At 44.6% G+C, this 26,494-nt stretch overlaps 1 protein-coding gene across 3 annotated transcripts in view; it reads left to right on the forward strand.

Annotated features, from left to right (window-relative positions):
• Positions 1-26,268, forward strand: part of GLIS1 (GLIS family zinc finger 1) — a 124,772-nt gene extending 98,504 nt beyond the window's left edge. For all 3 annotated transcript variants that reach the window (XM_044301902.1, XM_044301903.1, XM_044301904.1), the window contains exons 5-10: positions 11,367-11,477; positions 15,606-15,690; positions 17,092-17,224; positions 19,838-20,004; positions 22,804-22,893; positions 25,667-26,268. In XM_044301902.1, coding sequence (XP_044157837.1) covers positions 11,367-11,477; positions 15,606-15,690; positions 17,092-17,224; positions 19,838-20,004; positions 22,804-22,893; positions 25,667-25,812 — 732 coding nt within the window. In that variant the 3' untranslated portion in view covers positions 25,813-26,268. The remainder of the gene's footprint in view (positions 1-11,366; positions 11,478-15,605; positions 15,691-17,091; positions 17,225-19,837; positions 20,005-22,803; positions 22,894-25,666) is intronic.
• The last annotated feature ends 226 nt before the right edge of the window (positions 26,269-26,494 follow it).

Genomic DNA, 26,494 nt, shown 5'->3' on the forward strand with positions numbered 1-26,494 from the left:
CAGTATATTGTGCTGCACTGTGGTATTTGGTTCTGCTGGAGCAGTATATTGTGCTGCACTGAGGTACTTGGTTCTGCTGGAGCAGTATATTGTGCTGCACTGTGGTATTTGGTTCTGCTGGAGCAGTATATTGTGCTGCACTGTGGTATTTGGTTCTGCTGGAGCAGTATATTGTGCTGCACTGTGGTATTTGGTTCTGCTGGAGCAGTATATTGTGCTGCTCTGTGGTATTTGGTTCTGCTGGAGCAGTATATTGTGCTGCTCTGTGGTATTTGGTTCTGCTGGAGCAGTATATTGTGCTGCACTGTGGTATTTGGTTCTGCTGGAGCAGTATATTGTGCTGCACTGAGGTACTTGGTTCTGCTGGAGCAGTATATTGAGCTGCACTGTGGTATTTGGTTCTGCTGGAGCAGTATATTGTGCTGCACTGTGGTATTTGGTTCTGCTGGAGCAGTATATTGTGCTGCACTGTGGTATTTGGTTCTGCTGGAGCAGTATATTGTGCTGCACTGTGGTATTTGGTTCTGCTGGGGCAGTATACTGTGCTGCACTGTGGTATTTGGTTCTGCTGGACCAGTATATTGAGCTGCACTGTGGTATTTGGTTCTGCTGGAGCAGTATATTGTGCTGCACTGTGGTATTTGGTTCTGCTGGAGCAGTATATTGTGCTGCACTGAGGTACTTGGTTCTGCTGGAGCAGTATATTGTGCTGCACTGTGGTATTTGGTTCTGCTGGAGCAGTATATTGTGCTGCACTGTGGTATTTGGTTCTGCTGGAGCAGTATATTGTGCTGCACTGTGGTATTTGGTTCTGCTGGGCAGTATACTTGTGCTGCACTGTGGTATTTGGTTCTGCTTGACCAGTAATTGAGCTGCACTGTGGTATTTGGTCTGCTGGAGCAGTATATTGTGCTGCACTGTGGTATTTGGTTCTGCTGGGGCAGTATATTGTGCTGCACTGTGGTATTTGGTTCTGCTGAGCAGTATATTGTGCTGCACTGTGGTATTTGGTTCTGCTGGGCAGTATATTGTGCTGCACTGTGGTATTTGGTTCTGCTGGGGCGGTATACTGTGCTGCACTGTGGTATTTGGTTCTGCTGGAGCCAGTATATTGAGCTGCACTGTGGTATTTGGTTCTGCTGGAGCAGTATATTGTGCTGCACTGTGGTATTTGGTTCTGCTGGAGCAGTATATTGTGCTGCACTGATGGTACTTTGGTTCTGCTGGGAGCAGTATATTGTGCTGCACTGTGGTATTTGGTTCTGCTGGAGCAGTATATTGTGCTGCACTGTGGTATTTGGTTCTGCTGGGCAGTATATTGTGCTGCACTGTGGTATTTGGTTCTGCTGGGGCAGTATACTGTGCTGCACTGTGGTATTTGGTTCTGCTGGAGCAGTATATTGTGCTGCACTGTGGTATTTGGTTCTGCTGGAGCAGTATATTGTGCTGCACTGTGGTATTTGGTTCTGCTGGAGCAGTATATTGTGCTGCACTGTGGTATTTGGTTCTGCTGGAGCAGTATATTGTGCTGCACTGTGGTATTTGGTTCTGCTGGAGCAGTATATTGTGCTGCACTGTGGTATTGGTTCTGCTGGGAGCAGTATATTGATGCTGCACTGTGTATTTGGTTCTGTTGGGGCAGTATATTGTGCTGCACTGTGGTATTTGGTTCTGCTGGAGCAGTATATTGTGCTGCACTGTGGCATTTAGTTCTGCTGGGGCAGTATATTGTGCTGCACTGTGGTATTTGGTTCTGCTGGAGCAGTATATTGTGCTGCACTGTGGTATTTGGTTCTGCTGGAGCAGTATATTGTGCTGCACTGTGGTATTTGGTTCTGCTGGGGCAGTATATTGTGCTGCACTGTGGTATTTGGTTCTGCTGGGGCAGTATATTGTGCTGCACTGTGGTATTTGGTTCTGCTGGAGCAGTATATTGTGCTGCACTGTGGTATTTGGTTCTGCTGGAGCAGTATATTGTGCTGCGCTGTGGTATTTGGTTCTGCTGGAGCAGTATATTGTGCTGCTACTGTGGTATTTGGTTCTGCTGGAGCAGTATATTGTGCTGCACTGTGGTATTTGGTTCTGCTGGAGCAGTATATTGTGCTGCACTGTGGTATTTGGTTCTGCTGGAGCAGTATATTGTGCTGCACTGTGGTATTTGGTTCTGCTGGAGCAGTATATTGTGCTGCTCTGTGGTATTTGGTTCTGCTGGAGCAGTATATTGTGCTGCTCTGTGGTATTTGGTTCTGCTGGAGCAGTATATTGTGCTGCACTGTGGTATTTGGTTCTGCTGGAGCAGTATACTGTGCTGCACTGTGGTATTTGGTTCTGCTGGGCAGTATATTGTGCTGCACTGTGGTATTTGGTTCTGCTGGAGCAGTATATTGTGCTGCACTGTGGTATTTGGTTCTGCTGGGCAGTATATTGTGCTGCACTGTGGTATTGGTTCTGCTGGAGCAGTATATTGTGCTGCACTGTGGTATTTGGTTCTGCTGGAGCAGTATATTGTGCTGCACTGTGGTATTTGGTTCTGCTGGAGCAGTATATTGAGCTGCACTGTGGTATTTGGTTCTGCTGGGGCAGTATATTGTGCTGCACTGTGGTATTTGGTTCTGCTGGGGCAGTATATTGTGCTGCACTGTGGTATTTGGTTCTGCTGGGGCAGTATATTGTGCTGCACTGTGGTATTTGGTTCTGCTGGGGCAGTATATTGTGCTGCACTGTGGTATTTGGTTCTGCTGGAGCAGTATATTGAGCTGCACTGTGGTATTTGGTTCTGCTGGGGCAGTATATTGTGCTGCACTGTGGTATTTGGTTCTGCTGGAGCAGTATATTGAGCTGCACTGTGGTATTTGGTTCTGCTGGAGCAGTATATTGTGCTGCACTGTGGTATTTGGTTCTGCTGGGGCAGTATATTGTGCTGCACTGTGGTATTTGGTTCTGCTGGAGCAGTATATTGTGCTGCACTGTGGTATTTGGTTCTGCTGGGGCAGTATATTGAGCTGCTCTGTGGTATTTGGTTCTGCTGGGGCAGTATATTGTTCTGCACTAAGGTATTACCAGCCCCCCTCTACACTTGTTGGCCCTGCCTTCTGTGAATTAGGATTTGTCTACAATATAGGGTCACTTTAAGGTTTTTATTACAGGGTCACTTTAATTTCCTATTCTGCCCCTTATGGCAATGACTTAAGGCTCTGACCAGAGTGGGCCAGCTGCACCCTGATCAGTTGAAGCACCCCTTTGAAGAGGTTTTCTGGGATTTTGATCAGATTGGCAGGGGTCTGACGCCTTACACTCCTGCCCGTCAGCTGTACGAAGAGGCTGTGGCGTACGGCGAGTGCTTAGGCCTCTTTCTAGGCCATGTGAGGTTATGTTTATTGGTCACATGGCTTAGGCCAGTGATGGCTGACCTCCGGCACTCCAGCTGTGGTGAAACTACAAACCCCAGAAAGCTCCATTCATTTCTATTCAGCTCGGAGAAAAGCCAAGCAAGTGTGCATCTTGGGAGTTGTAGTTTTACCACAGCTGGAGTGCCGGAAGTTAGCCATCACAGGCCTAGGCACAGCTTCTTCCCAATCAAGGGAATGGGGCTGAGCTGTGACACCAAGCGCAGCCGCAATACAATGCACAGTGCTGTGCTTGGTCATCTCACACAGCTGATCGGCGGTGGTCCTGGGACTCTAACCCCTGCTGCTGTCATATTGATGACCTATCCTGAGGACAGACCATCAGCATAATTTTTAATTTTTTTTTATAAAATGTACATGCATGGCCTGCAAAAAGAAAAGTACAAAAATGCATAAGATAAGTGCTCCTCAAATGCATTTTATGATCTCACAAAAAGGAGGTTCTCCGGGCTTTTAATATTGATGACCTATCCTCAGGATAGGTCATCAATATCAGATCGGCAAGGGTTTGACACCTGGCACCCCCGCCGATCAGCTGTAGGAGGAGATGGTGCGCGCAGTTCGCATGTGCCGTTTCACTTCTCTCTTCCTGTCCAGTAATGGGACAGCAGCAGCGGACAGGAAGAGAGAAAGGATACAGCACGTGCGAACTGCGCGCACCGTCTCCTCAAACAGCAGGCGTGCCGGGTGTGGGACTCCCGCCGATCTGACATTGATAACCTATTCTGAGAGTAGGTCATCAATATTAAAAGCCTGGACAACCTCTTTAAGTGTATCATGGCTACAGCTACTGGTAAGTGGTCCATAACCTTTATTGTCCGAGCCCAGATCACTCAGTCCGACCCTGGATGTATGTATTCTACCTAAACGTCCAGACAGATCATATTTATTCGTCAACATAGTCTCTTAGGGTACTTTCACACTAGCGTTTTGCTTTTCCGGCATAGAGTTCCGTCACCGGGGCTCAATACCGGAAAAGAACTGATCAGGCATATCCCCATGCATTCTGAATGGAGAGTAATCTGTTCAGGATGCATCAGGATGTCTTCAGTTCAGTCATTTTGACTGATCAGGCAAAAGAGAAAACCATAGCATGCTACGGTTTTATCTCCGGCAAAAAAAACGGAAGACTTGCCTAAATGCCTTCAAAATACCGGAATGCCGGATCCATGCGCAGACCGGTAAAAATGTGCTAAAAAAAGATACAAGACGGATCTGTCTGTCCGCATGACAAGCAGAGAGACGGATCCGTTCTCGCAATGCATTTGTGCGACGGATCCGCATCCGGATGCGTCTCACAAATGCTTTCAGTCCCATCCAGATCGGCGGATCCGGCGGATGGGACAGAACTGCTTGCCGGATCACACTGCCGCAAGTGTGAGGCTGGGTTCACACCTGAGCGTTGCGCAAACGCGCGTTTTACGCGCGTTTTTGTCGCGCATTTTTATGCACGTTTTTTGTAATAGTAAACGCGCGTTTGACGCGCGTTTGTGTGATTGACTACAGTGTCCTATGGCCACAAACGCGCGTCAAAACGCCCCAAAGTCGCTCATGTACTTTTTTGAGCGTCGGGCGTTTTACAGCGCGATCGTACGCGCTGTAAAACGCCCAGGTGAGAACCATTCCCATAGGGAATCATTGGTTTCTCCTTGTTGAGCGTTTTACAGCGCGTAGGAACGCGCTGTAAAACGCTCAGGTGTGAACCCAGCCTGAAAGTAGCCTTAATTAAACCAAAATTTCTTCTCTTGACACACCCACATAGATTTTTGGCCTGAATATTAATAGTGAGCGCTATGAGAGCATGATATGTCGCGCTGCCCAGAATGCAAAGTAAGGAAAACAAAGCAATAAAAATGTGAATAGAATCAAATGTTATACATTTTATTCATTTCAGAAATTAGACTAAAAAGGATTACTGGGAATGTAGGACTGTAACCTTACTAAACACAGCGCTGGAGCCAAAGCAGAAAAAACGTACAATGATCTATATTTAATGAGATATCTATGACTTAATAAATGCTGGCGCTGTTTACTGGTAAACAATCACGTGTAACGTAATATGGTGGCCTTGTGTGCCAGTTTACATAACACGGCATAGGGCATGCATGGCCAACCTGCGGCTCTCCAGCTGTTGTGAAACTACAACTCCCACCATACCCTGCTGTAGGCGGAGAGCTGTAGACTGTCCGGGCATGATGGGAGTTGTAGTTTTGCAACAGCTGGAGAGCCTCAGGTTGGCCACCCCTGATATAGGCCGCTGTGCTGCGTGACACATTAACCAACTGAAGGGTTCAATGAATCCTCAAGGGGAAAAATCTTACACTTGAAACTTTGTAGAAAGCTTTTCACATATTACGGCCTCATGCTGACGACTGGTGTATTTTTGTATTTTGCAGTCTGCCAGTTGTAGTCAGATCCTCAAAATACAGCTACCATCCATGTTGCATCCGCTTTTTTTGCAGACCCATGGACTTGAAAGGGTCCGTGGTTCACATTTTGCTGCCAAATACAGGACATGTTCTATCTTTTTGCAGAACGGACATACGGATGCAGAAAGCACACAGATCTTCATTGGGTGTGCAAAAATAATGGGGAGGGCACACAGACCGTATCCGTATTTTGCAATTCTGTGATTTGCAGACCGATACGGATGTGTGCATGAGGCATAACTGCTTAATATGACTTGCAAAAATGTGCATAACGGGGGTTCGGGCAGCCGGGTATCCTCACACCAAGAGATTTCCCAGTAGGGTCTATGGCCAGTCGGCCCCTACCTGTCTCTGTAATAACATATTGTATATACCGGTCTCTTTACTAACATACTGTATATATCTACCTCTTTACTGACGTATGTACCTGTCTCTGTAATAACGTATGTACCTGTCTCTTTACTGACAAATGTACCTGTCTCTTTACTGATGTATGTACCTGTCTGTAATAACGTATGTACCTGTCTCTGTAATAACGTATGTACCTGTCTCTTTACTGACGTATGTACCTGTCTCTTTACTGACGTATGTACCCGTCTCTTTACTGACGTATGTACCTGTCTCTTTACTGACGTATCTACCTGTCTCTTTACTGACGTATCTACCTGTCTCTTTACTGACGTATGTACCCGTCTCTTTACTGACGTATGTACCCGTCTCTTTACTGACGTATCTACCTGTCTCTTTACTGATGTATGTACCTGTCTCTTTACTGACGTATGTACCTGTCTCTTTACTGACATATGTACCTGTCTCTTTACTACTGTATATACAGTACCTGTCTCTTTACTGACATACCTGTCTCTTTATTAACGTATATACCTGTCTTCTTTCTCTGTGCTCTGACATATAATATTCTGTATCTGCAGAAAGGTAAAGTAAAACATTCCTTTTATCTTTTTGTTGTTTCTGTAACATGAACCTGGTAAATGTATTATACATAGGGGAGAGATGAGTACAGTTACTGCATTGCATCATATCTGGCTTCGGTTAATAAATGATTTTATAAAGTCACAAAGGTGGGCACAGATCCATAACCAGGGTCCCAAATAAAAAGCCAGTGTGAATATTAAAGGGACAACAATCAATTTTTTTTTTTTAAATCACCCATTATTATTATTAAAGCGTCATTCATTCCATGGCGCTGTACATCTGAAAAGGGGTGCACATACATAATAGCAAATCAACAATAATACAATAAACATGAACAGGACAAGTTACAAACTGGTACAAAAGAAAACATGACCCTGTCCACGAGGGCTTACAATATTATCAGTTTATATCTGAATATTGTAATTTTTTTTTATTTTTTACCCCAAAAAATGGGTGGATATAATGTTTTGAGGTCAATCCATGTATTTTTCATCTTGTCCTGGCTCTTTAACGCCCTCTTTGTTTTGACTTTTTGCACAGCAAAAAGCCTTGTTTAACTCCCTCAGTCAGACCATCGCTGTGGCCAGAGAGGGAAGGGGGACACTGATCAGTGCAATGCTCCTCTCTTCTACTGTCTACATGATAATAATAAAATCTTCCTATCACAGCAGCAATAAACTGCCAATAGAAACCGAACCTATATAGGAGATCTTTTCATTGGTGCTGACTGCTACAGTAGGATGATATTTTTATTTTATTTTTATACTTTTTTTAATGTAATTTTCAATGGTATAGGACTGCTGAAATGAAAGTAAAGAACAGCCAAAAACTCTAAAAAAAAATGTTTTCTATTATTATTAAATTAAAAAATTACTCTTTCTGACAGAAATGTCCCTTTAAGGGCTCTTTCACACTTGCATTGTTTTCTTCCGGCATAGAGTTCCGTCGTCGGGGCTCTAGGCTGGAAGAATCCTGATCAGGATTATCCCCATGCATTCTGAATGGAGAGAAATCCGTTCAGGATGCATCAGGATGTCTTCAGTTCAGGACCGGAACGTTTTTTGGCCGGAGAAAATACTGCAGCATGCTGCGCATTTGCTCCGGCCAAAAATCCTGAAGACTTGCCGCAAGGCCGGATCCGGAATTAATGCCCATTGAAAGGCATTGATCCGGATCCGGCCTTGAGCTCAACGTCGATTCGGTGCATTGCCGGATCCGACGTTTAGCTTTTTCTGAATGGTTACCATGGCTGCCAGGACGCTAAAGTCCTGTTTGCCATGGTAAAGTGTAGCGGGGAGCGGGGGAGCAGTATACTTACCGTCCGTGCGGCTCCCGGGGCGCTCCAGAGTGACGTCAGGACGCCCCACGCGCATGGATGACGTGATCGCATGGCACGTCATCCATGCGCATGGGGCGCTCTGACGTCATTCTGGAGCGCCCGGGGAGCCGCACGGACGGTAAGTATACCGCTCCCCCGCTCCCGACTACTACTATGGCAACCAGGACTTTAATAGCGTCCTGGCTGCCATAGCAACACTGAAAGCATTTTGAAGACTGATCTGTCTTCAAATGCTTTCAGTTCACTTGCATTTTTCCGGATCCGGCATGTAATTCCGGCAAGTGGAGTACACGACGGATCCGGACAACGCAAGTGTGAAAGAGCCCTAAGGCTACTTTCACACTAGCGTTTTTCTTTTCCGGCGCTGAGTTCCGTCAAAGGGGCTCTAAACTGGAAAAGAACTGATCAGGCATATCCCCATGCATTCTGAATGGAGAGTAATCCGTTCAGGATGCATCAGGATGTCTTCAATTCAGTCATTTTGACTGATCAGGCAAAAGAGAAAACCGTAGCATGCTACGGTTTTATCTCCGGCGAAAAAAACTGAAGACTTGCCTGAATGCCGGCATGTATTAGTGCCGGATCCGGCATTCAAAATACCGGAATGCCGGATCCGTCCTTCCGGTCTGCGCATGCGCAGACCTTTAAAGATGAGAAAAAAAAAAAAAGAAGATCCATTTTGCCTCATGACACCGGAAAAACGAATCCGGTATTGCAATGCATTTTTCTGACTGATCAGGCATTTTTCAGACTGATCAGGATCCTGATCAGTCTGAAAAATGCCTGATCAGTCATAAAAAATGACATGCGTTTGCATACAGTTTGCCTGATCAGGCAGTCAGTTCAGGCAACGGAACTGCCTGCCGGAATCAAACAACGCAAGTGTGAAAGTCCCTAAGTGGAAAAGTTATCTGTGGAAACCAATCAAATCATGCATTTGCTGCTCCACTTTTTTATCTTTGGTGTCTTTTAGAAAAGGTGCTGCCTGTATACCGTTAGCATTATATAGATACATAATACAAGAATTGAGATGCTGTACATTAGCGCCCAATGTGATATGGCTGATTATACATAAAATGGAAAGTTTTGACGGGTAAGAAATTGGTTCTGTTCATGTTACCATCATGGCTTCTGTTCTTAAAGGGCATCTGTCAGCAGATTTGTACCTATGAATATGGCTGACCTGTTACATGTGCATCTGGCAGCTGAAGACATCTGTGTTGGTCCCATGTTCATATGTGTGAAAAATTAGATTTTAATAAATGCAAACGAGCAATAGGGGCGTTACCATCACACCTAGAGGCTCAGCTCTCTCTGCAACTGCCGCATCCTCTGCAGGTCCAAGCAGGCGTGATCATGTTTTCACTGCCTGGTCCTGTCAGAGTACAGCAGGGTGAGGCAGTTGCAGAGAGAGCAGAGCCTCTAGGTGTAACGACAACGCCCCCGTTGCTCCTAGAGGCTCATTTGCATATATTAAACCCTAATTTTTCTCAGCAATGCGGGCACATATGAACATGGGACCAACACAGATGTCTTCAGCTGCCAAATGCATGTGTAACAGTTCAGCCAGTGTCATAGGTACAAAACTGCTGACAGATGCCCCTTAAACCAAACATGACAGGAGCAGAGTTTTGGTTATTAAACCACAGACATGCTGCTGTAGTACTTGTAAATCACCTTCTTGTCGTGTCCCCAGTTGAAATCGCTCTTTTGACTAGGAGGGAGAAAAAGAATGAATAAAAAGCACTATTTGCTGCTGGCTGTTCGCACGCCCATTCTGCCTTGATTGATGTCCCACTTGTGTGATGTAAGTGCTAGCTGTGCCAAGTGGGACGTCAATCAAGGCAGAGTGGACGTGCGAACAGCCAGCACCACCCAAGTGACCAGTCGTGAGCGGCGCACAGCGGTTTTAAATCTACGTTTTCCCCCTTATAGTAAACTGGGTGATCTCACATGCAGAAAGGTATTAACACGCACTATAGCAGCTTGCTGATGGTTTGATAACCAAAACTCTGCACCTGACAAGTCCCCTTTTAAAGGGGTTTACCTATCTGAAAGGTTCGGGGTCCACCTCTGATTCAGGTTTGACGGTGACCCCATTGATTTAGCAGCCACTGACAGAGCAGGGTCAATGAATCCCTATTTTTCCTACTGACTTAGGCCTCATGCACACGACCGTTTTTTTTTTTAAGGTCCGCAAAAACGGGGTCCGTTGGTCCGTGATCCGTGACCGTTTTTTCGTCCGTGGGTCTTCCTTGATTTTTGGAGGATCCACGGACATGAAAAATGAAAAAAAAATCTAAGTCAAGTTTGCCATTGAAATGATAGAAAAAAACGGACACGGATCACGGACGCGGATGACAATCTTGTGTGCATCCGTGTTTTTTCACGGACCCATTGACTTGAATGGGTCCGTGAACCGTTGGCCGTGAAAAAAATAGGACAGGTCATATCTTTTTCACGGCCAGGAAAAACGGATCACGGATGCGGCTGCCAAACGGTGCATTTTCCGATTTTTCAACGGACCCATTGAAAGTCAATGGGTCAGCGAAAAAAAAAACGGAAAACGGCACAACGGCCACGGATGCACACAACGGTCGTGTGCATAAGGCCTTACAATGGATTCCATTAAGTTTCCACTGGGGTCCCTGTGTTTTTGATAGCAGGCATACTATTTTTACCATCAGAACACACCCCAACCTTGATGGAACACAGTGCCTGTATGATTACAACCTCATTTACTACTAAAACACTTTTAACGGTTTTCCGAGATTTAAATACTGATGACCTATCCTCTGGAAAGACCCTCAGTACCTGATCGGTGGGGTTCTGACACCCGGGACCCCCGCCAATCAGCTGAAAAGCCTTCTCTCTCAGCTCACCAAGCACAGCGCCGTACATTGTATAGCGGCTGCGCTTGGTATTGCAGCTCAGCCCCATTCACTTCAATGAGGCTTAGCTGCTCCTAGGCCATGTGACCGATGAACGTGTCATCACATGGCCTAGAGAAAGCAGCGCGAAGGCCGCAGCGCTACTCCAAGTGCTGCTGCCTTCTCAAACAGCTGATCGGTGGGGGTCCCAGATGTTGGTCCCCCATCGATCAGATCCTGGGGTATAAAAGTCTTGGAAAACCCCTTTAAACTGTCCCATTATTGAATTATATTGCATGTACCTGTATAAGGGTATGTATACTTTCACAGTACTGTTCATATTAATTGAAAAATAAAATGTCCTCTATTTTTCCGATTATTGGCACAGAAGCCGTATGCCTGTCAGATACCTGGCTGCTGTAAGCGTTACACGGACCCAAGCTCGCTACGGAAACACGTGAAGGCGCACACAGTAAAAGAGCAACAGCTGCGCAATAAGGTACCAGACCTAAGTATATAGAAAAGGCATCTGCAATAATAAGACATCGGTGAGATACTGGACTGCGTTTTGAAGGAAGAGTATCAAAAATAGATCATCTTTTTGCAAAGACACCACTGCTAGGTGCCGCCATATGTAGGGAGTCTGCACTGCGTTTCATGGTGACAGGTTCACTTCAAACAATGCCAGCCATGCTTCCACTCCATAGATTTTGCAGAGACTCAAAAACCTGCGTCCAATTTAGGTCCCATGCACGCGACTGTATTTGCGGTCCGCATCCGATCTGCAAAAGATTCATTGATTTGTTTCAGTGGGGCCGCAAAAGATGCAAACAATGTGCTGTCCACATCCGCATGTCCGTTCCACGGCTTCACAGAAAAGATAGAACATGTCCTATTCTTGTCTTTTTTGCAGACAACGATAGGACATTTCTACAGACGGTAAATAAAAAAAATATGGCAACAGTCACATGGCCGGGATCTGTGTTTTGCGGATCCGCGGTTTGTGTACTGCAAAACATATACGGGCACGTGCATGAGGCCTTACCCATGAAAACACATAGAACAGAGCACACTAACAGTAACCTGACATCCTCACCACATGAAGAAAGTACATAAATGCCAACATTACCGGGCAGGGACTGTCCCTAATTTTCAGCGACATTCCTGGCAAATCCAGGCTGACCAGGGTAATAAAAAACAAAAAAAAAACGGGTGAGGCTTATGTACGACCCCGTCCATAAGTGGGCATTCCCAATAGGTTCCCAGGGCTGGAGCTTACAAACTTCAAGGTTGGTAAATATGGAAATATAAAGCTACGTGCCTATGTGCGCCCCCACGGTCCTGCCCACCAGAGAGGCTGACTCTTTTTTCTATAGTGTGCAAGCACGACCACCGCTGCTGGATTACAGGGTGGTCATAACCCTTGGAAACGAGCAGTGTATACGGCAATGCTGTCAGCCAACCAGAACAGGCCCTTTGTCTGAGATTCACTTGGCTTTCGGTGGTCATCCCTTGCAGGTAGGGGGCCTCTATAGACCATACTTACAACTGTGTGAATGAGCCCTTATAGCAGTGGTTTCCAACCTGAGGCTCTAGAGCTATTGCCAAACTACGTCTGGAAACATGGCACCTGGAGTTGTAGCTGGAGAGCCAGGGGTCAGACTCGCATAGATATGTGTAGTGGTGAATACCGGGCACACGTATCGAGGGTACTTGCTGTTAGCCATGTTTTTTCTGTTTGCCGCAGCCTGTCATTCTTATCCCTCTTGCATTAACTGGCTAGATGTAAACCATATGCTGGCTTACGGCCCGACCACATCCACATAGACAGAAACTCTGCAGCTGAATTATTTGTAGGTTTTAGCAGGGATTTAGCGTAAAGGGTGAAAGAATTGAGTTTGGCTAGGTCTTTCCTCAGACTGAATAATATAATGTGAAAACATATTATCCAGTAATTTAAGGACTAGTGGTATGGTCCTCATCTTCGGTTTCATCCTAATTGAAATGTATTACTCAATAAAGGCTATGAACGTTTCTTCAAGGGGTTGTCTCACTTCAGCAAATGGCATTTATCATGTAGAGAAAGTTAATACCAGGCACTTACTAATGTATTGTGATTCTCCATGTTGCCTCCTTTGCTGGCTTCATTCATTTTTCCATCACATTATACACTGCTCATATCCAGGGGTTACGACCACCGCTGCAGCGCAGATACAAGGTGGCTGGGATGGGGGCTGCTGCACATCCGTGCCTATGTAAGTGCCCGTGGTCCCGGCCACCAAAGAGGCTGGCACTTTTTCCTATAGAGTGCAAGCAAGACCACCACTGATGGATTGCAGGGTGGTCATAACCCCTGGAAACAAGAAGTTTATAATGCTATGGAAAAATGGATCATCCAGCAAAGGAGGCAATATGGAGGATCACAATACATTAGTAAGTGGCTTGTATGAACTTTCTCTACATGATAAATGCCATTGGCTGAAGTGAGACGACCTCTTTAAGGCACATCTAAACTTCTCATCCACTTATCTAAGGCTTCATGCACAAAGCCATATCCAGTCTTCAGTCTGCAAAAAAACGGATCCTTGAAAAACTATTCTACATTTCCACGTGCATTTCTTTCTTACTTACTCTTATGAGCAGAAATGGCTATTCTTATCTGTAAATGTGGACAAGAATAGGACCTGCAGTGAGGATTGGGCACATGGATCTGTGAAAAAAATGACTTGCATGGGTCAGTGTGTTATCCGTTTTAAAAACGTTAGCTCCCAAGGAAAGAGAACCATGTTGTGGAAGTGGGCCCCTATGAGTCAAAATCAGGCTTTTTAACTAAGCCTGGGGACATTAGCCTCCATATGTAGCTGGTCTGTTTAAGGAGACCCAGCACCCCGCCTGAAAAAACGGATAGCACACTGAAGAAAAATATGGTTGTGTGCAATCAAGCCAAAGGGTTAAAAAAGTAGCAGAGTTACACCATTGTGTATCTTACCTTGAAGAGGAGATTTCTTCAGTTCCGGAACCAGTCATAATGGCGTGACGTGGATTCCTTGATAGGAGCACCTCCAAATAGGCCCCTGTTTTCTACCAGTAATCTCTGAAAATTCGAAGGAATGGCCAGCATGTAAGGCCTCCGTTTTTTAGATAAACTTGGATACATTCCAAAAACTGATGAAAACTGATGTCAATTTTTATGACTGATCCGGCAAAAAAAAGGATCCGTTCTTCATTTTCCTCAGCTACAAAACAAAAAAAGGCATGGATCTGTTTTTTTGCTGGATGGAATAGCGGTTATCTGTGTTCTCCATCCAGTTACAAAAAACGGAGAGGAACACGAAATAGAGAAAACATATTCACTTTTGGCATGTTTTCTTTTCTATAGATACCTAAAGACTCGTTAAACACAAGTGTTTTTCTAAAGCAGATACATTTAACGTCAAACGTTGTGGTGTGTACGAATCCTTATGCACGAAGCTGCTGGACCCACGAGAGCAGGAGCTGCCCTTACATAGTGGCTCTGCTTTCTGACTCATAGAGGGAACACACGAGCATGAGAACACCCTCATATGACATCTGTATGCCTAATAGGGCCCTTAGCCAACAGTTGTCATCGCAAGACAATCTCTTAAAAGGAGTCTACCGGGTGTTCAGTATTGATGGCCTATCCTCAGGATAGGTCATCAATATCTAATCCGCAGGAGTCCAACATCCAGCGTCAGATGAGCGCTGCAGCCTTCTCCCTGTTTACCAATCACAGCGCTGTACATTGTGTAGTGGCTGTGCTTGGTATTGCAGCTCTGCCCCATTCAGATGACTGAAACTAATTTTCAGATGCATACATATCTGAAAAAAAAATCGGCTGCTTGTGAATGCACCCTTAGGTCACCTAAAAACAGCAGCATAAGGGTCCATTCACACATCCGCATGTGTTTTGCGGATCCACAGATCCGCAAAACACAGACAACAGCAATGTGCGTTCCGCATTTTGTGGACCGCACATCACCAGCACTATTGTTTTGCGGATCCACAGATCCGCAAAACACAGACAACAGCAATGTGCGTTCCGCATTTTGTGGACCGCACATCACCAGCACTATAATAGAACATGCCTAATCTTGTCAGCAATTGCAGACAAGAATAGGACATGTTTCTATTTTTTTCGGGGAACGGAATTGCGGACCCGGAAGTGAGGATCCGGACAGCACATAGTGTGGCCCCATAGAAAATTAATAGGGTCCGCAATTCTGTTCCGCAAAATGCGGAACAGAATTGCAGACGTGTGAATGGACCCTGTCTTTGCGGTTTTAGCTGGGGATTTCATCCTTTTACAATGAAGGGTGAGATCTGTGGCAAAACCGCATAAAATCTGCACCAAAAAACTGAATGTAGTACAGAAACACACATACTGTAAATCCGTGTGGATCTAATGTGCATTCACCCGCACTCGTGTGCAGGTGGCCTTGCATTTCTTATGGAGCTTTTGGACTTTTCAAATACCTAAACCTACAGTACTAGAATATCCCTGACATTGATGAGACTTGCTATGGCATCGATCTACCTGACAAGACCTAAATCTTCCATTTCCTTTCTATATGTGGATAAATCTTTCACAGGAAGGTTTTTCTTACAGGCACACCATACACTGGACGGGAAATGGGCGAAAGCCATCACAAATGACATTATCAATGGCACGAGACCGTGTGACATGCTGACAGGTACAGTATACTCCACTTCACTATACCATGCTATACGCAGATCGCTGACCACGTGGCAGCCTGCAAACAGTTAATTACACACAGATGGATAAGCCTTTGTTTTCTAGCCATTAATCATAATGGTAAATACCATGATATCCTGGGAATAATCACTTAACCCTATAATGCCTGCTGGGAGTTCGAGGTGACGTCTCGGAGCTTTCATCAGCAGATTATTACTTGTTTATATCTCAGGTGAAATCACTTATTTCATATTTTTTATGTCAGAATAGACACAATATTAATATGCCGAGAGCATTTTATTTCTTGAATATTTTTTCGCTGCCAGTTTAGATACATCGGGTATGCAAGTTGCATCCAAATCCTCTGCTGGAGTGCGAGCTATTAGACCTCATTCACACGTCTGTGTCCATGGTGACATCCGTGACGAGACGGCCAGTGGCTCATTTGTGAAGATGTCCACGATTTTTGCCCTCTGTGTTCCATGGACACTGCTAGGCTAAAACTAAATTTTCCAGAGCATCTTTTATGCATGGTCCGTGAAAATCACTTACAGAAGACGGGTGCCACGGATGCACTATAATGTGCGTGAGGGATCCGGAATCATAGACAAGATACTGCATGCTCCCGTGGTGTCCCCATGAACCCACGGAAAACCACTGATGTGTGAACACATGCATTAAAGTCAATTGGTACAAGTATGCTGTCCTTGGAGAACACAGACAGCACAAATCCGTGATTTAGTGACGTGGCCTTTTATATAGATTGTGGCAGTGGTCTCCAATCTTGGGCTGTCCAAGATGCACAGGTTGTATAGGGGCAGGCAGCAGTCACACTTCGACTGGGGGAGGCCAAAAGTCCCCTTGTCTCATATGAAGTCACCATTAATATATAAAGCACATTTTAGGTGGGACTACAAGTGACACCACCACTTTCAATGCACTTGTGAAGGCCTCATTAGAAAATGGCATGCTGCCCACAAACATAGACCGCCCGGAAGGCAGTGGATCGGTCGGCTTCTTTATGGGTGCAATTCACACGACCGTATGTATTTTGTAGCCTGACAAAAATACGTATGACATCTGTGTTACAACCTTTTTTGTGGATTGTAACAATGCCTATTTATGTCCGCAAAACGGACAAGAATAGGACTTGTTCTATCTTTTTTGTGGAGCTGCAGAAAGGACATACATATTGTATTTTTTGCAGACCCTTTGAAATGAATGGGTCTCCTTCCGAACTTCAAAAAACACAGATCGGAGGCGGAGCAAAAATACTGTCGTGTTAGTGGGTCCTTACAGCAATATACAAGATGGGACAAAAGAGAACAATGTTTATACAGCATTTCTATACTGATAGGTGACCCTTGATATGTTCTTTATTTCTTGCTTTATATTCCAGGGTTATACAATCTGTGCTCTAATAACCAGAACTTAGCAAGTCCAGGTTTACTGTCCCCTGTTTCATCCCGCTGTTCTGCATTGGATTCTCCTAGCAGCTGTCTGCTGTCGGTCGCTGAGAGCGCTCTCGAGAGGTATGTTCAAAGGTGGAGAAGTTGGATTTTTGGGGTGTGGATTCAGCACAGAAAACCTGCTCCAATTTAGGGCTCATGCATACGGCCGTTCCGTGCATTGGGGACAGCAATTTGCGGTCCCCAATGCACGGGTAACATCCATGCGGATTCAACTTGAATGGGTCCGTGATCTGTCCGCACTGCAAAAAAAAATTAAACATGTTCTATTTTTTTGTGGTGCAGAGGCGCGGAGAGAAACCCCACAGAAGCACTCCGTAGTGCTTTTGTGGGGTTCCGGGCCTCCGTTCCGCACTGGACTTTCCGTATTGAATGGATCACTTGAATGGATCCGCATCCGTGATGCGGGGTGCACACGGCCGGTGTCCGTATATTGCGGACCTCAATACGGGCACGGCCGTGTACATGAGCCCTTACAGTACAGTACTAACAGTTGATCGGTGGGGGTCCTGGGTGTCAGACCCCCACCAATCAGATACTGAAGATAGGTGATCAGTATTAAAATGTCAGAAAACTCCTTTGATACCATATTGTTCTGCAGTAGGTCATTCATTTGGTCTGCATCTGTGAAAAACGATGTACAAGATTGAAAGGGTTAAATTGTGTGCCATGGTCTGTGCCAAAATAAGCGCAATCTCCCCCTTTCCCTCATAACGCTAGACATTTAAATATTTCTGTAAAATTGCCTGCTAATTTACTTGCAAATGTTCAGGCAGGATGTGACAGCATCGTGAAGGCTGTTTACTCTGGGGGAGGGAGGCCGGTGGTCAGAGTCGTGGAGAGTGGTCAGTTTGTTACAATATTCGGCTTAATGATTGAAGACCATGAGGTACAATATATTCAGGGAGCCGCAGTGATTAATGTCTGAACGGCTCAGGAAACGTGCAGCTTACAGCACTAACATTCAGCGTGGAGCTCCTCAATGGAGAGGCCTGACAACCTTTTATAGACATATTTTACTAACCAACGAGTAAATCGACACATTACCGCAAACGTTTAAAGCACGAGCACCAATTAACATCAATGCGGTCACGGTAGCGAGAGAATTAAATAACGTCTATCACCCATCCACCACTTGGGTGGTACACTACCAAGAAATATGGTCCAAATTGATCGCAGAATGGCTGGTGAAGGGCATATTGAATGCCAGGAGCATGAAATCTAATGTGCAACCACCGGAGAGGGCAGAAGGCAATTGCTCCAGGAGCCTCCACCAACCATCCTCATCTAGTACTTTCCCGATACAAAAAATGTCAACATCATGATTGCTATAGTCAATAACATCATGTAATGGAGTCTTCCAAGGAAGCAGAATCTCCTTGACTTCCATATTCTGAGGCTCAGAATATGTTGACATCAGAGGTTAGTGAGAAGTATCTGTTAATGAATATCACCAGTAAGATGGAAGGAGGACAAAACCACAAAGTTCTTTGCCCAGGACCCACTACATTGATGTAGCCCTTTCCAGGTTCAGGATTTTGATGGCCATCAAATCAGATCGGTGTGTGGAGCTGACTCAACACTCTAACGATCAGCTGTGGGTCACAAACCAGAACAGAGTTGGTATACCCTGCATCACCACTTCTAAGTAGACAGTATGCAGGGGGGCCTTCCCATGTAGACAATGAAGAAAGCACATCGCTCACACGAGTGGCCGGCCACTTCAAAGAGCAGCCGGCTTTGGCGGGAATGTTGAAAGTTACCCCAACCTTCCCAATGATCTGATATCCTGAGGATGGTACATCAACATCCAGGTCCTGGAAAAAAAACTCCTTTAAAACTCACCAGTGGGGAAAAAAAAATAAGGTAGATCGCAGGGGCATCACTTAGTGTTTGGTGGGGTAACCACAATGAAAATGCTTGCAGGGTGCCCATTGAAATGAGTGAGAGTAGCTGACGTCACTGGACGCCTGCTGTCCTCCAGAGTGAGAGCTGCACTTGAACACTGCTCTTAGCATTAACCAGTAAAGGAATATCTGACCATGGGACACCCCGGTCTGTCCATATCCATCCTAGGAAAATAAAATAAGCTTGTCATGGATCCAGAGATCTCCCCTTTCATTGCTCTGCTAGATTTATATCAAGCTGAAAGCTCAGGGGGAGTGTCTTTACTGCTGTAGCTAAGGGGGCGTGCCCATGCTCTCCCTATCACAGCTCAGGGGGCGTGTTTCAGCTCTACCTATCACAGCTCAGGAGGCAGTTGAAGGATGAAACTGAGCATGTGCGACCATCTCAGTGAGCAGGTTAAAGAAGTAGGAAACAAACTAACAGTAGGTGGTGCTATACAGATACATTTTATTGAATAACTCAGTGGCTGTGCTAAATTTTCAATTACATGCAATTACAAAAGTATTCAGATCTAGGTGCTGGTTTGAAAACTGTAGAATATTATTTGTTGGACAATCCCTTTAAGTGATACTTGTCTAAGGGATTTGCAAATAAACAGTTCTTAGCACACAAAGCACTACAGTAATAAATATGAAAGCCAAGGTAAATGGTGTCTGTGCATAAGTAAGGTAGGGACAAGCACGCGATTGATGTCTATGGAGAACATGGTAAAGGAGTATGAAATCCGTACTACCGCATCTCTCAGGATAACATTCTCTTGTCTTATAGAATGTCTCCACATGTTCTCAATCATCTTCCCAGCCCTATGAAGTCTACTGTCTCATCTTCATTACTACACCGAGGATCTTCTCCCGGTTCCCACCACAAATCTCACCACGGACAGCAGACCTTAGTGGGGAAAAATTACCGCACATTTCACAGTCCCCAGATGCAAGGTAGTCATTTTAATTTTTATAAAGCATTATTTAAAAAAAAATATTATTTAATGATGCAGTGATATCACTGAAAAGGTCAATTTAGGGTGGGTTCACATTTAGGTGGCAATTTCTTGAGCCAAAGCCAGAAGTGGATCCAGCAGGAAGGAGACGTGCTAGTCGTAAGACGCAGGGTAGCTGTGGATTATCCTACATTCCAGAACCGCATGGGGACATACTGAAATGTTTCCGTGAGAAGACTTACCACACTGCTTTCTTCGTTTTACTAGATGAATGGTGGAGTGAAAGGCTCAAAGTTGAGGCGTGCAAATTGCTGTAAACAAACAGAAGGCACAGTTTCCATTAGGCTACATTCACACCCTTGTTTAGGAGATCCAGCGCAAATGCTGCAAATTGGCCAGATCACTGCTGGACCTCAATGCAGTCAATGGAGATCCAGGGGTGAAGTAGAGGATCACATTTATGGCATGCTTTTATTTTCAAAAGCTGCAGCATATGCGATGTGCATGAATTTGTAATATTCTATTCACAAAAATATCTGGGGTAAATAACTAAGCAAAAAAGCTGCATATGCATACAGTCTTACAGCATTCTTAAAGGGGTTGTGTCACTTCAGCAAGTGACATTTATTATGTAGAGAAAGTTAATACCAGGCACTTACTAATGTATAGTAATTGTCCATATTGCCTCCTTTGCTGACTGGACTAATTTTCCCATCACATTATACACTGCTCATTTCCACGGTTACGACCACCCTGCAGTCCAGCAGCAGTGGTCGTGCACACTATAGGAAAAAGTGCAGGTCTCTCTGGTGGCTGAGACCGTGGTTGGTGCTTTTTCCTATAGTGTTCAAGCATGACCACCACTGCTGGAATGCAGGGAGGCCGTAACCATGAACCCCACTTTAAAGGGCTTGTCTCACTTCAGAAGGTGGCACTTAACATGTAGAGGAAGTAAATACAAGACACTTACTAATGTATTGTGATTGTCCATATTGCCTCTGGCTGGATTCATTTTTCCATCACATCATACACTGCTCGTTTCCATGGTTACGACCACCCTGCAATCCATCAGTGCTGGTCGTGCTTGCACATTATAGTAAAATGTGCCGGTCTCTTTGGTGGCTGGGAGCATTGGAGCTCACATAGGCCAGCGTTTTTTTCTAGTGTGCAAGCATGACCACCACTGATGGATTGCAGGGTGGTCGTAACCATGAAAACGATCAGTGTATAATATGATGAAAACATAAATCCACTTTCTCTACATGATAAATGTCACTTGCTGAAGTGAGACAACCCCTTTAAGAATGCTATAAGACTGTACGCAAATGCAGCTTTTTGCTTACAGGATATTACAAATTCATACACAACACATATGCTGCAGCTTTTGAAAATAAAAGCATGCCATAAATGTGCCGTTTTTGTGGCTTTTATAATATACCTGCAATGAAAAGTATGGGCAACCTTGACAACTTTGTGCCATTTTTAAAGGGTACCTAAACTTATAAATATACTTTAATAAAACCTATTATAAATGTGATTAAATTATTTTTCTAATATACTTTATTACTATTTTTACTCTTCCTAGCGAAATAGGCGCTTGAAGTTCAGGTGGTCTATTGCAATTTAGAAACGGCTGTGTATGGGAGTACGAATTCCCATGAAGCCACAGTCACAGGTATACAGGTCAGGCTCCTACTGCCTGTACCAGAGCTTCTCTGCTAAATTTTGGAATAGAAGGGCTATGCCAGGCTTTAGCAGAGCGGGCACAGACAGGAGACGCGATAGGTCATGAGAGCTCCTGCCCTCGCTCCGATCAGCTAATAGACTGCAACCATGTGGTGTGCAGGTTATTAGCAGAGCTGAGCAATGCAAGCGCAGGAGCGCACATAGAACATCGCTTCTCCTGCCTGTGGGTATATTAGAAAACCAAATTTAGTCATTTAGTTAAAATGTTTTATTATTATTATTTTTTATAAGTTTAGGTATGCTTTAACGGCATTGTCTGAGATAGGAAAAACAGGTCTGCTTTCTTCTACAGGATCCTCACTGAATTTAAAAGGAACCTGTCACATTGAACATAGTGTCTGATCTACTAGCAGATCAGATTGAGGAGATTGGCGGTCCTGATGGTAGGACTGTGTAGGTGTCACTAAATGACAAGTTATACTGAATCTTTTCCCAGAAAACTTTATATCAATCCACTCAGTTCCTCCTACTCAATAGGATGCTGCCTACAGATCAAATACTATGGTCAATTTGCCTGATCCCTTTAAATGGGTATTCTCACCTCAGACAGGATATGCCATAAATGTCTAATAGATGAGGGTCCACTTTTGGGACCAGCACTTTTTCTTAAGAACGGGGGACCTCTGCCCCCGTCCTACTGCATTCGAGTGGAGAATGAATGTAGAATTGGCCGTGCACATGCGTGGATCTCTCCATTCACCTTTATGGGGACAGTTGCGCCTTTTCTGGACTGGTGTAGGTCCCAGGATTAGGAACCCCATTTATTCGACATTTATGACATATCAACAGGATATGCTGTAAATTTCTAGGGTGGGAATACCGCCTTCAATAAGGCTTAGCAGCTATAACATTCACAGCCCGATTTGGTGCTCCTGGAAAAAAACATAAATTTTTTCCCCTCATCTCATAAACCTTTTTACAACAGAATGGGCCTCGTATCCAAAAAGGCGCCATACTGCCGTTCTTATCTGAATGTGTGATACAAGCCTAATGGATTAAGTGCAGCAGACTGAATAAAATGTTTTTTTTTGTTGTTTTTTTTCGGGTGCAGAATTTCAAGGCACTTTTGTGCAGTACCCAGATTGCTACAGAGAGACACCAGATCCAGACCGGTACCATGGTCCGTGCACGCAGAACACAGGTACAGAATTTTATGTGCTGACCAGAAAATAGCGGCAGGCAGGATGTGTATCTGGGCTCGTGTCTGAAAGCTAGCACAATGCAATAATAAAATCACAGATGGAAGCTGACGGGCTGCTATGAATGCCATCATATTTTCCCCTATAGGAAATTGCCATCTCTTAAAAAGCTTGCTTAGATGAATAAAAGTTCTCCATGTGGAGACCACCAAGCTAGCGAGGCAATGCTCCAATCAAGCTTTTATCCAGGACAATAAGCCGTCTCTCCTAGTGCAACCTATTGGGTGGCTATCCCGACAAGTCAATATCTGGCCGTTTAAACAAGCCTTAGAATACGCTTGGGATATAAGCCAAAACCAGAATCTTTTCCAAATGCACAGACAGGTGTTTCTGGGATTTTGGCCTTGGTATTGGCAGACTATGGCAACCTGGAAAAACTTCATTCTCCTAGATCAGGGATCAGCAACCTCCGGCATTCTAGCTGTTCTGAAACTACAACTCCCAGAGTCCTCATTTCACTACTAAGGGAGTTACAAAAAAAACTGCTGAGTAAGTGTGCATGCTGGGAGTTGTAGTTTCACAGCAGCTGGAGTGCCGAAGGTTGCTGATCCCTGCCCTAGATCCACGTTCTAGACCTCTCACCCGGCCAACCAGTAGCCTGCTGTGCACCGATGAGAAGCAAAAACTCACAATCAGCTGTCTGTGGATGTTCTTATTTTAGGCCCCTTTCACGCGAGCGAGTTTACCGATCAGGTGAAATGCGTAAAGTGAACGCATAGCACCCGCACTGAATACTGACCCATTAATTTTAATGGGTCTGTGCACCTTTTTTTCATGCATCAGTTCTGCGTTGCGTAGAGAATCGCAACATGTTCTATATTCTGCGGTTTTCACGCAGCTCTGGCCCCACAGAAGTGAATGGGGCTTCAGTGAAAAACGCATTGCATCCAGATCTAATCCGGATGTAGCCTGGGTGCAATGCGTTTTTCACTGATGGTTGCTAGATGTTGTTTGTAAACGCATCAAAACGGAAAAAACTGAACAACTGAACTTGAGTGCAAAATAGTGCGAGTTTCACTGAACGCATCCTGAGCCAATCCGTATCGTTCGTGTGAAAGTGGCATTATGGATTTTCCTTATATCCAAAGTCATGTTTCAAGGCTTGTTTAATGGGCCATACATTGACTTATAGGATAGCCATCCAATAGGGGGCACCAGAGAGACAGCTTGTTGTACCAGCATCTGGTCGGGCCACTAGAGGAGATGCTCCTGCGGTAGGTGCAGGCTCTGATGGAACAACAACATGGCCCATGCGGTCCAGCAGAAGACTGTCTCAACAGAAAATAATAGCTTTCTTCTGAGGGCTATCACTTCTTGGGCTTATCTCACAATGAATCGGTTCTTATGATGTGACCTATATGTACAATGAAATGTAGAGTGACCCCCAGAATAATTTCCCCCATCCAGTGGGCCTCATGTATCAAAATTTTATGAAACTATTAATAATTTTTCAACCTGCCCTTCAAAAGTGCAACGTGTATTTTGCCAAAAATCTGCTGCAGATCTAGAAAATACACGTGTTGCATGCCGATTTGTTGAAGATTTTGCATCAGATTTGCCGTGGATTTCACCCTATGTGTTGCAAAATCTAGTCCACCTTAGGCTACATGCACACGACCGTATGTGTTTTGCGGTCCGCAAAAAAAACGGATGAGGTTCCGTATGGCATCCGTATTTTTTTTTGCGGATCCGTTTTTTGGGCGTATCCATTCTAATAATGCCTATCCTTGTCCGCAAACTAGAAAAAAATAGGACATGCACAAATTTTTTTGCGGAGCGACGGAACGGACATACTGATGCGGACAGCACACGTTTTTTGCGGACCCATTAAAATGAATAGGTCCGCATCCTGTCCGCAAAAAAAACTGATCGGACACGGAAACAAAATACGGTCCTGTGCATGAGGCCTTACTGGTACTGTAATACGCTGTGGATTTTCCGTTGATATCCACATGTGAACATATCCTACCTAAATCAGGTAGGTCGGCATGTCTACATAGGTCTTAGAAGTTGTTGTTTTTGAAGCCTCACTTAGAACACAAAATCCAGAACATTTTGCTCTCTACTAAATATCATTGGCAGGAGTATACATTCCAACAGGTTCACGATCCCGGGCATCTGCCACACAGTCTTTGATATTAATAGAGGTTATAATTTAGGTTTATGTGAGTCCCACACTAAAAGTGCTGCATCTATTTATCATATATACACACTGGCTGACCTGTTACATGTGCGCTTGGAAGATGAAGGCATCTGTGTTGGTCCCATGTTCATATGTGCCCGCATTGCTGAGAAAAATTATGTAATATATGCAAATGAGCCTCTTGGAGCAACGGGGGCGTTGCCGTTACTCCTAGAGTCTCAGCTCTCTCTGAAACTGCCATACCCTCTCCACTTTGATTGACAGGGCCAGGTGTGATCACTTTTACCCTGCTTGGCTTTGTCAATCAAAGTGCAGAGGGGCGGCAGTTGCAGAGAGAACAGAGCCTCTAGGTGTAATGACAACACCCCTGTTGCTCCTAGAGGCTCATTTGCATATAATAAAACACAATTTTTCTCAGCAATGCGGGAACATATGAACATGGGACCAACACAGTTGCCAAGTGCACATGCAACAGGTCAGCTAGTTTCATAGGTACAAAACTGCTGACAGATGCCCTTTAATGTAATTTTTACTCTAAATTATTATTGTCTTATTATATTGTCTGTCCGCAGGGTATGGATTCAACAATACTAATGCAGACGGAAATTGTCTCCCTGAAAATGGCAGGAGTAACTGCTCCCAAGAAAGGGACTTCTTTCCGAATGCTGCCTTTGATCACTGTATCCCCCAGATTCCATCCATTTACACCGACACTTAGAGCCTGCCCGTCACTGGAGCGCATGATCTACAGTCTTATTAAAGGGAGTCTGTCACCGGGAAATTCACTGTTATACCAGGCACAATGCCTTGTAAGCCAAGATCCCCTAAATGTTGGTTCATTCTGGAGAACAAGTACATTTTTTTTGTATAATTGTATATTTATTAAATAATACGGAAATGAAAATGCACATTTACAATAGAATAATGCACAATAGTACAAGGCAAAGGATGAAACATGAAATACATCACATTCATATTGATTGAGCACTTGTATCACTCGATAATAGTCAGTGATGAAAAATGAGAGACCGAGCAGAAATATAACAATAAAGTGAACTAATGGAGACTGTGTCGATCTGTAATCAGTCCGAAGAAGGACTACTTAGCGGTGTATCCTAAACAAAAAGACATCAGGTAGCAGCGGAAGAGCCTTAAAGGGATTCTGTCACCTCCCCTCAGCCAAAAAACGATTTAAAAGCAGCCATGCAGCACAGCTTACCTGGATTAGGATGTGCTCTTTTATCTTGAAATCCGTCCAGCAGTTACTTCAAAAAACGACTTTGATCAATAAGGAAATGCGTCCTGAAGGTGCCCAGAGGGGCGTTTTTTTCTTCCTAGTGAGCCCAGTACCGCCCCTCTTTCAGTGCCCAGCCCGCCTTCCTTGTATTTTCTAACCGCCG

Source organism: Bufo gargarizans, chromosome 7, assembly GCF_014858855.1.
Source record: "Bufo gargarizans isolate SCDJY-AF-19 chromosome 7, ASM1485885v1, whole genome shotgun sequence".
Classification (NCBI taxonomy): domain Eukaryota; kingdom Metazoa; phylum Chordata; class Amphibia; order Anura; family Bufonidae; genus Bufo; species Bufo gargarizans.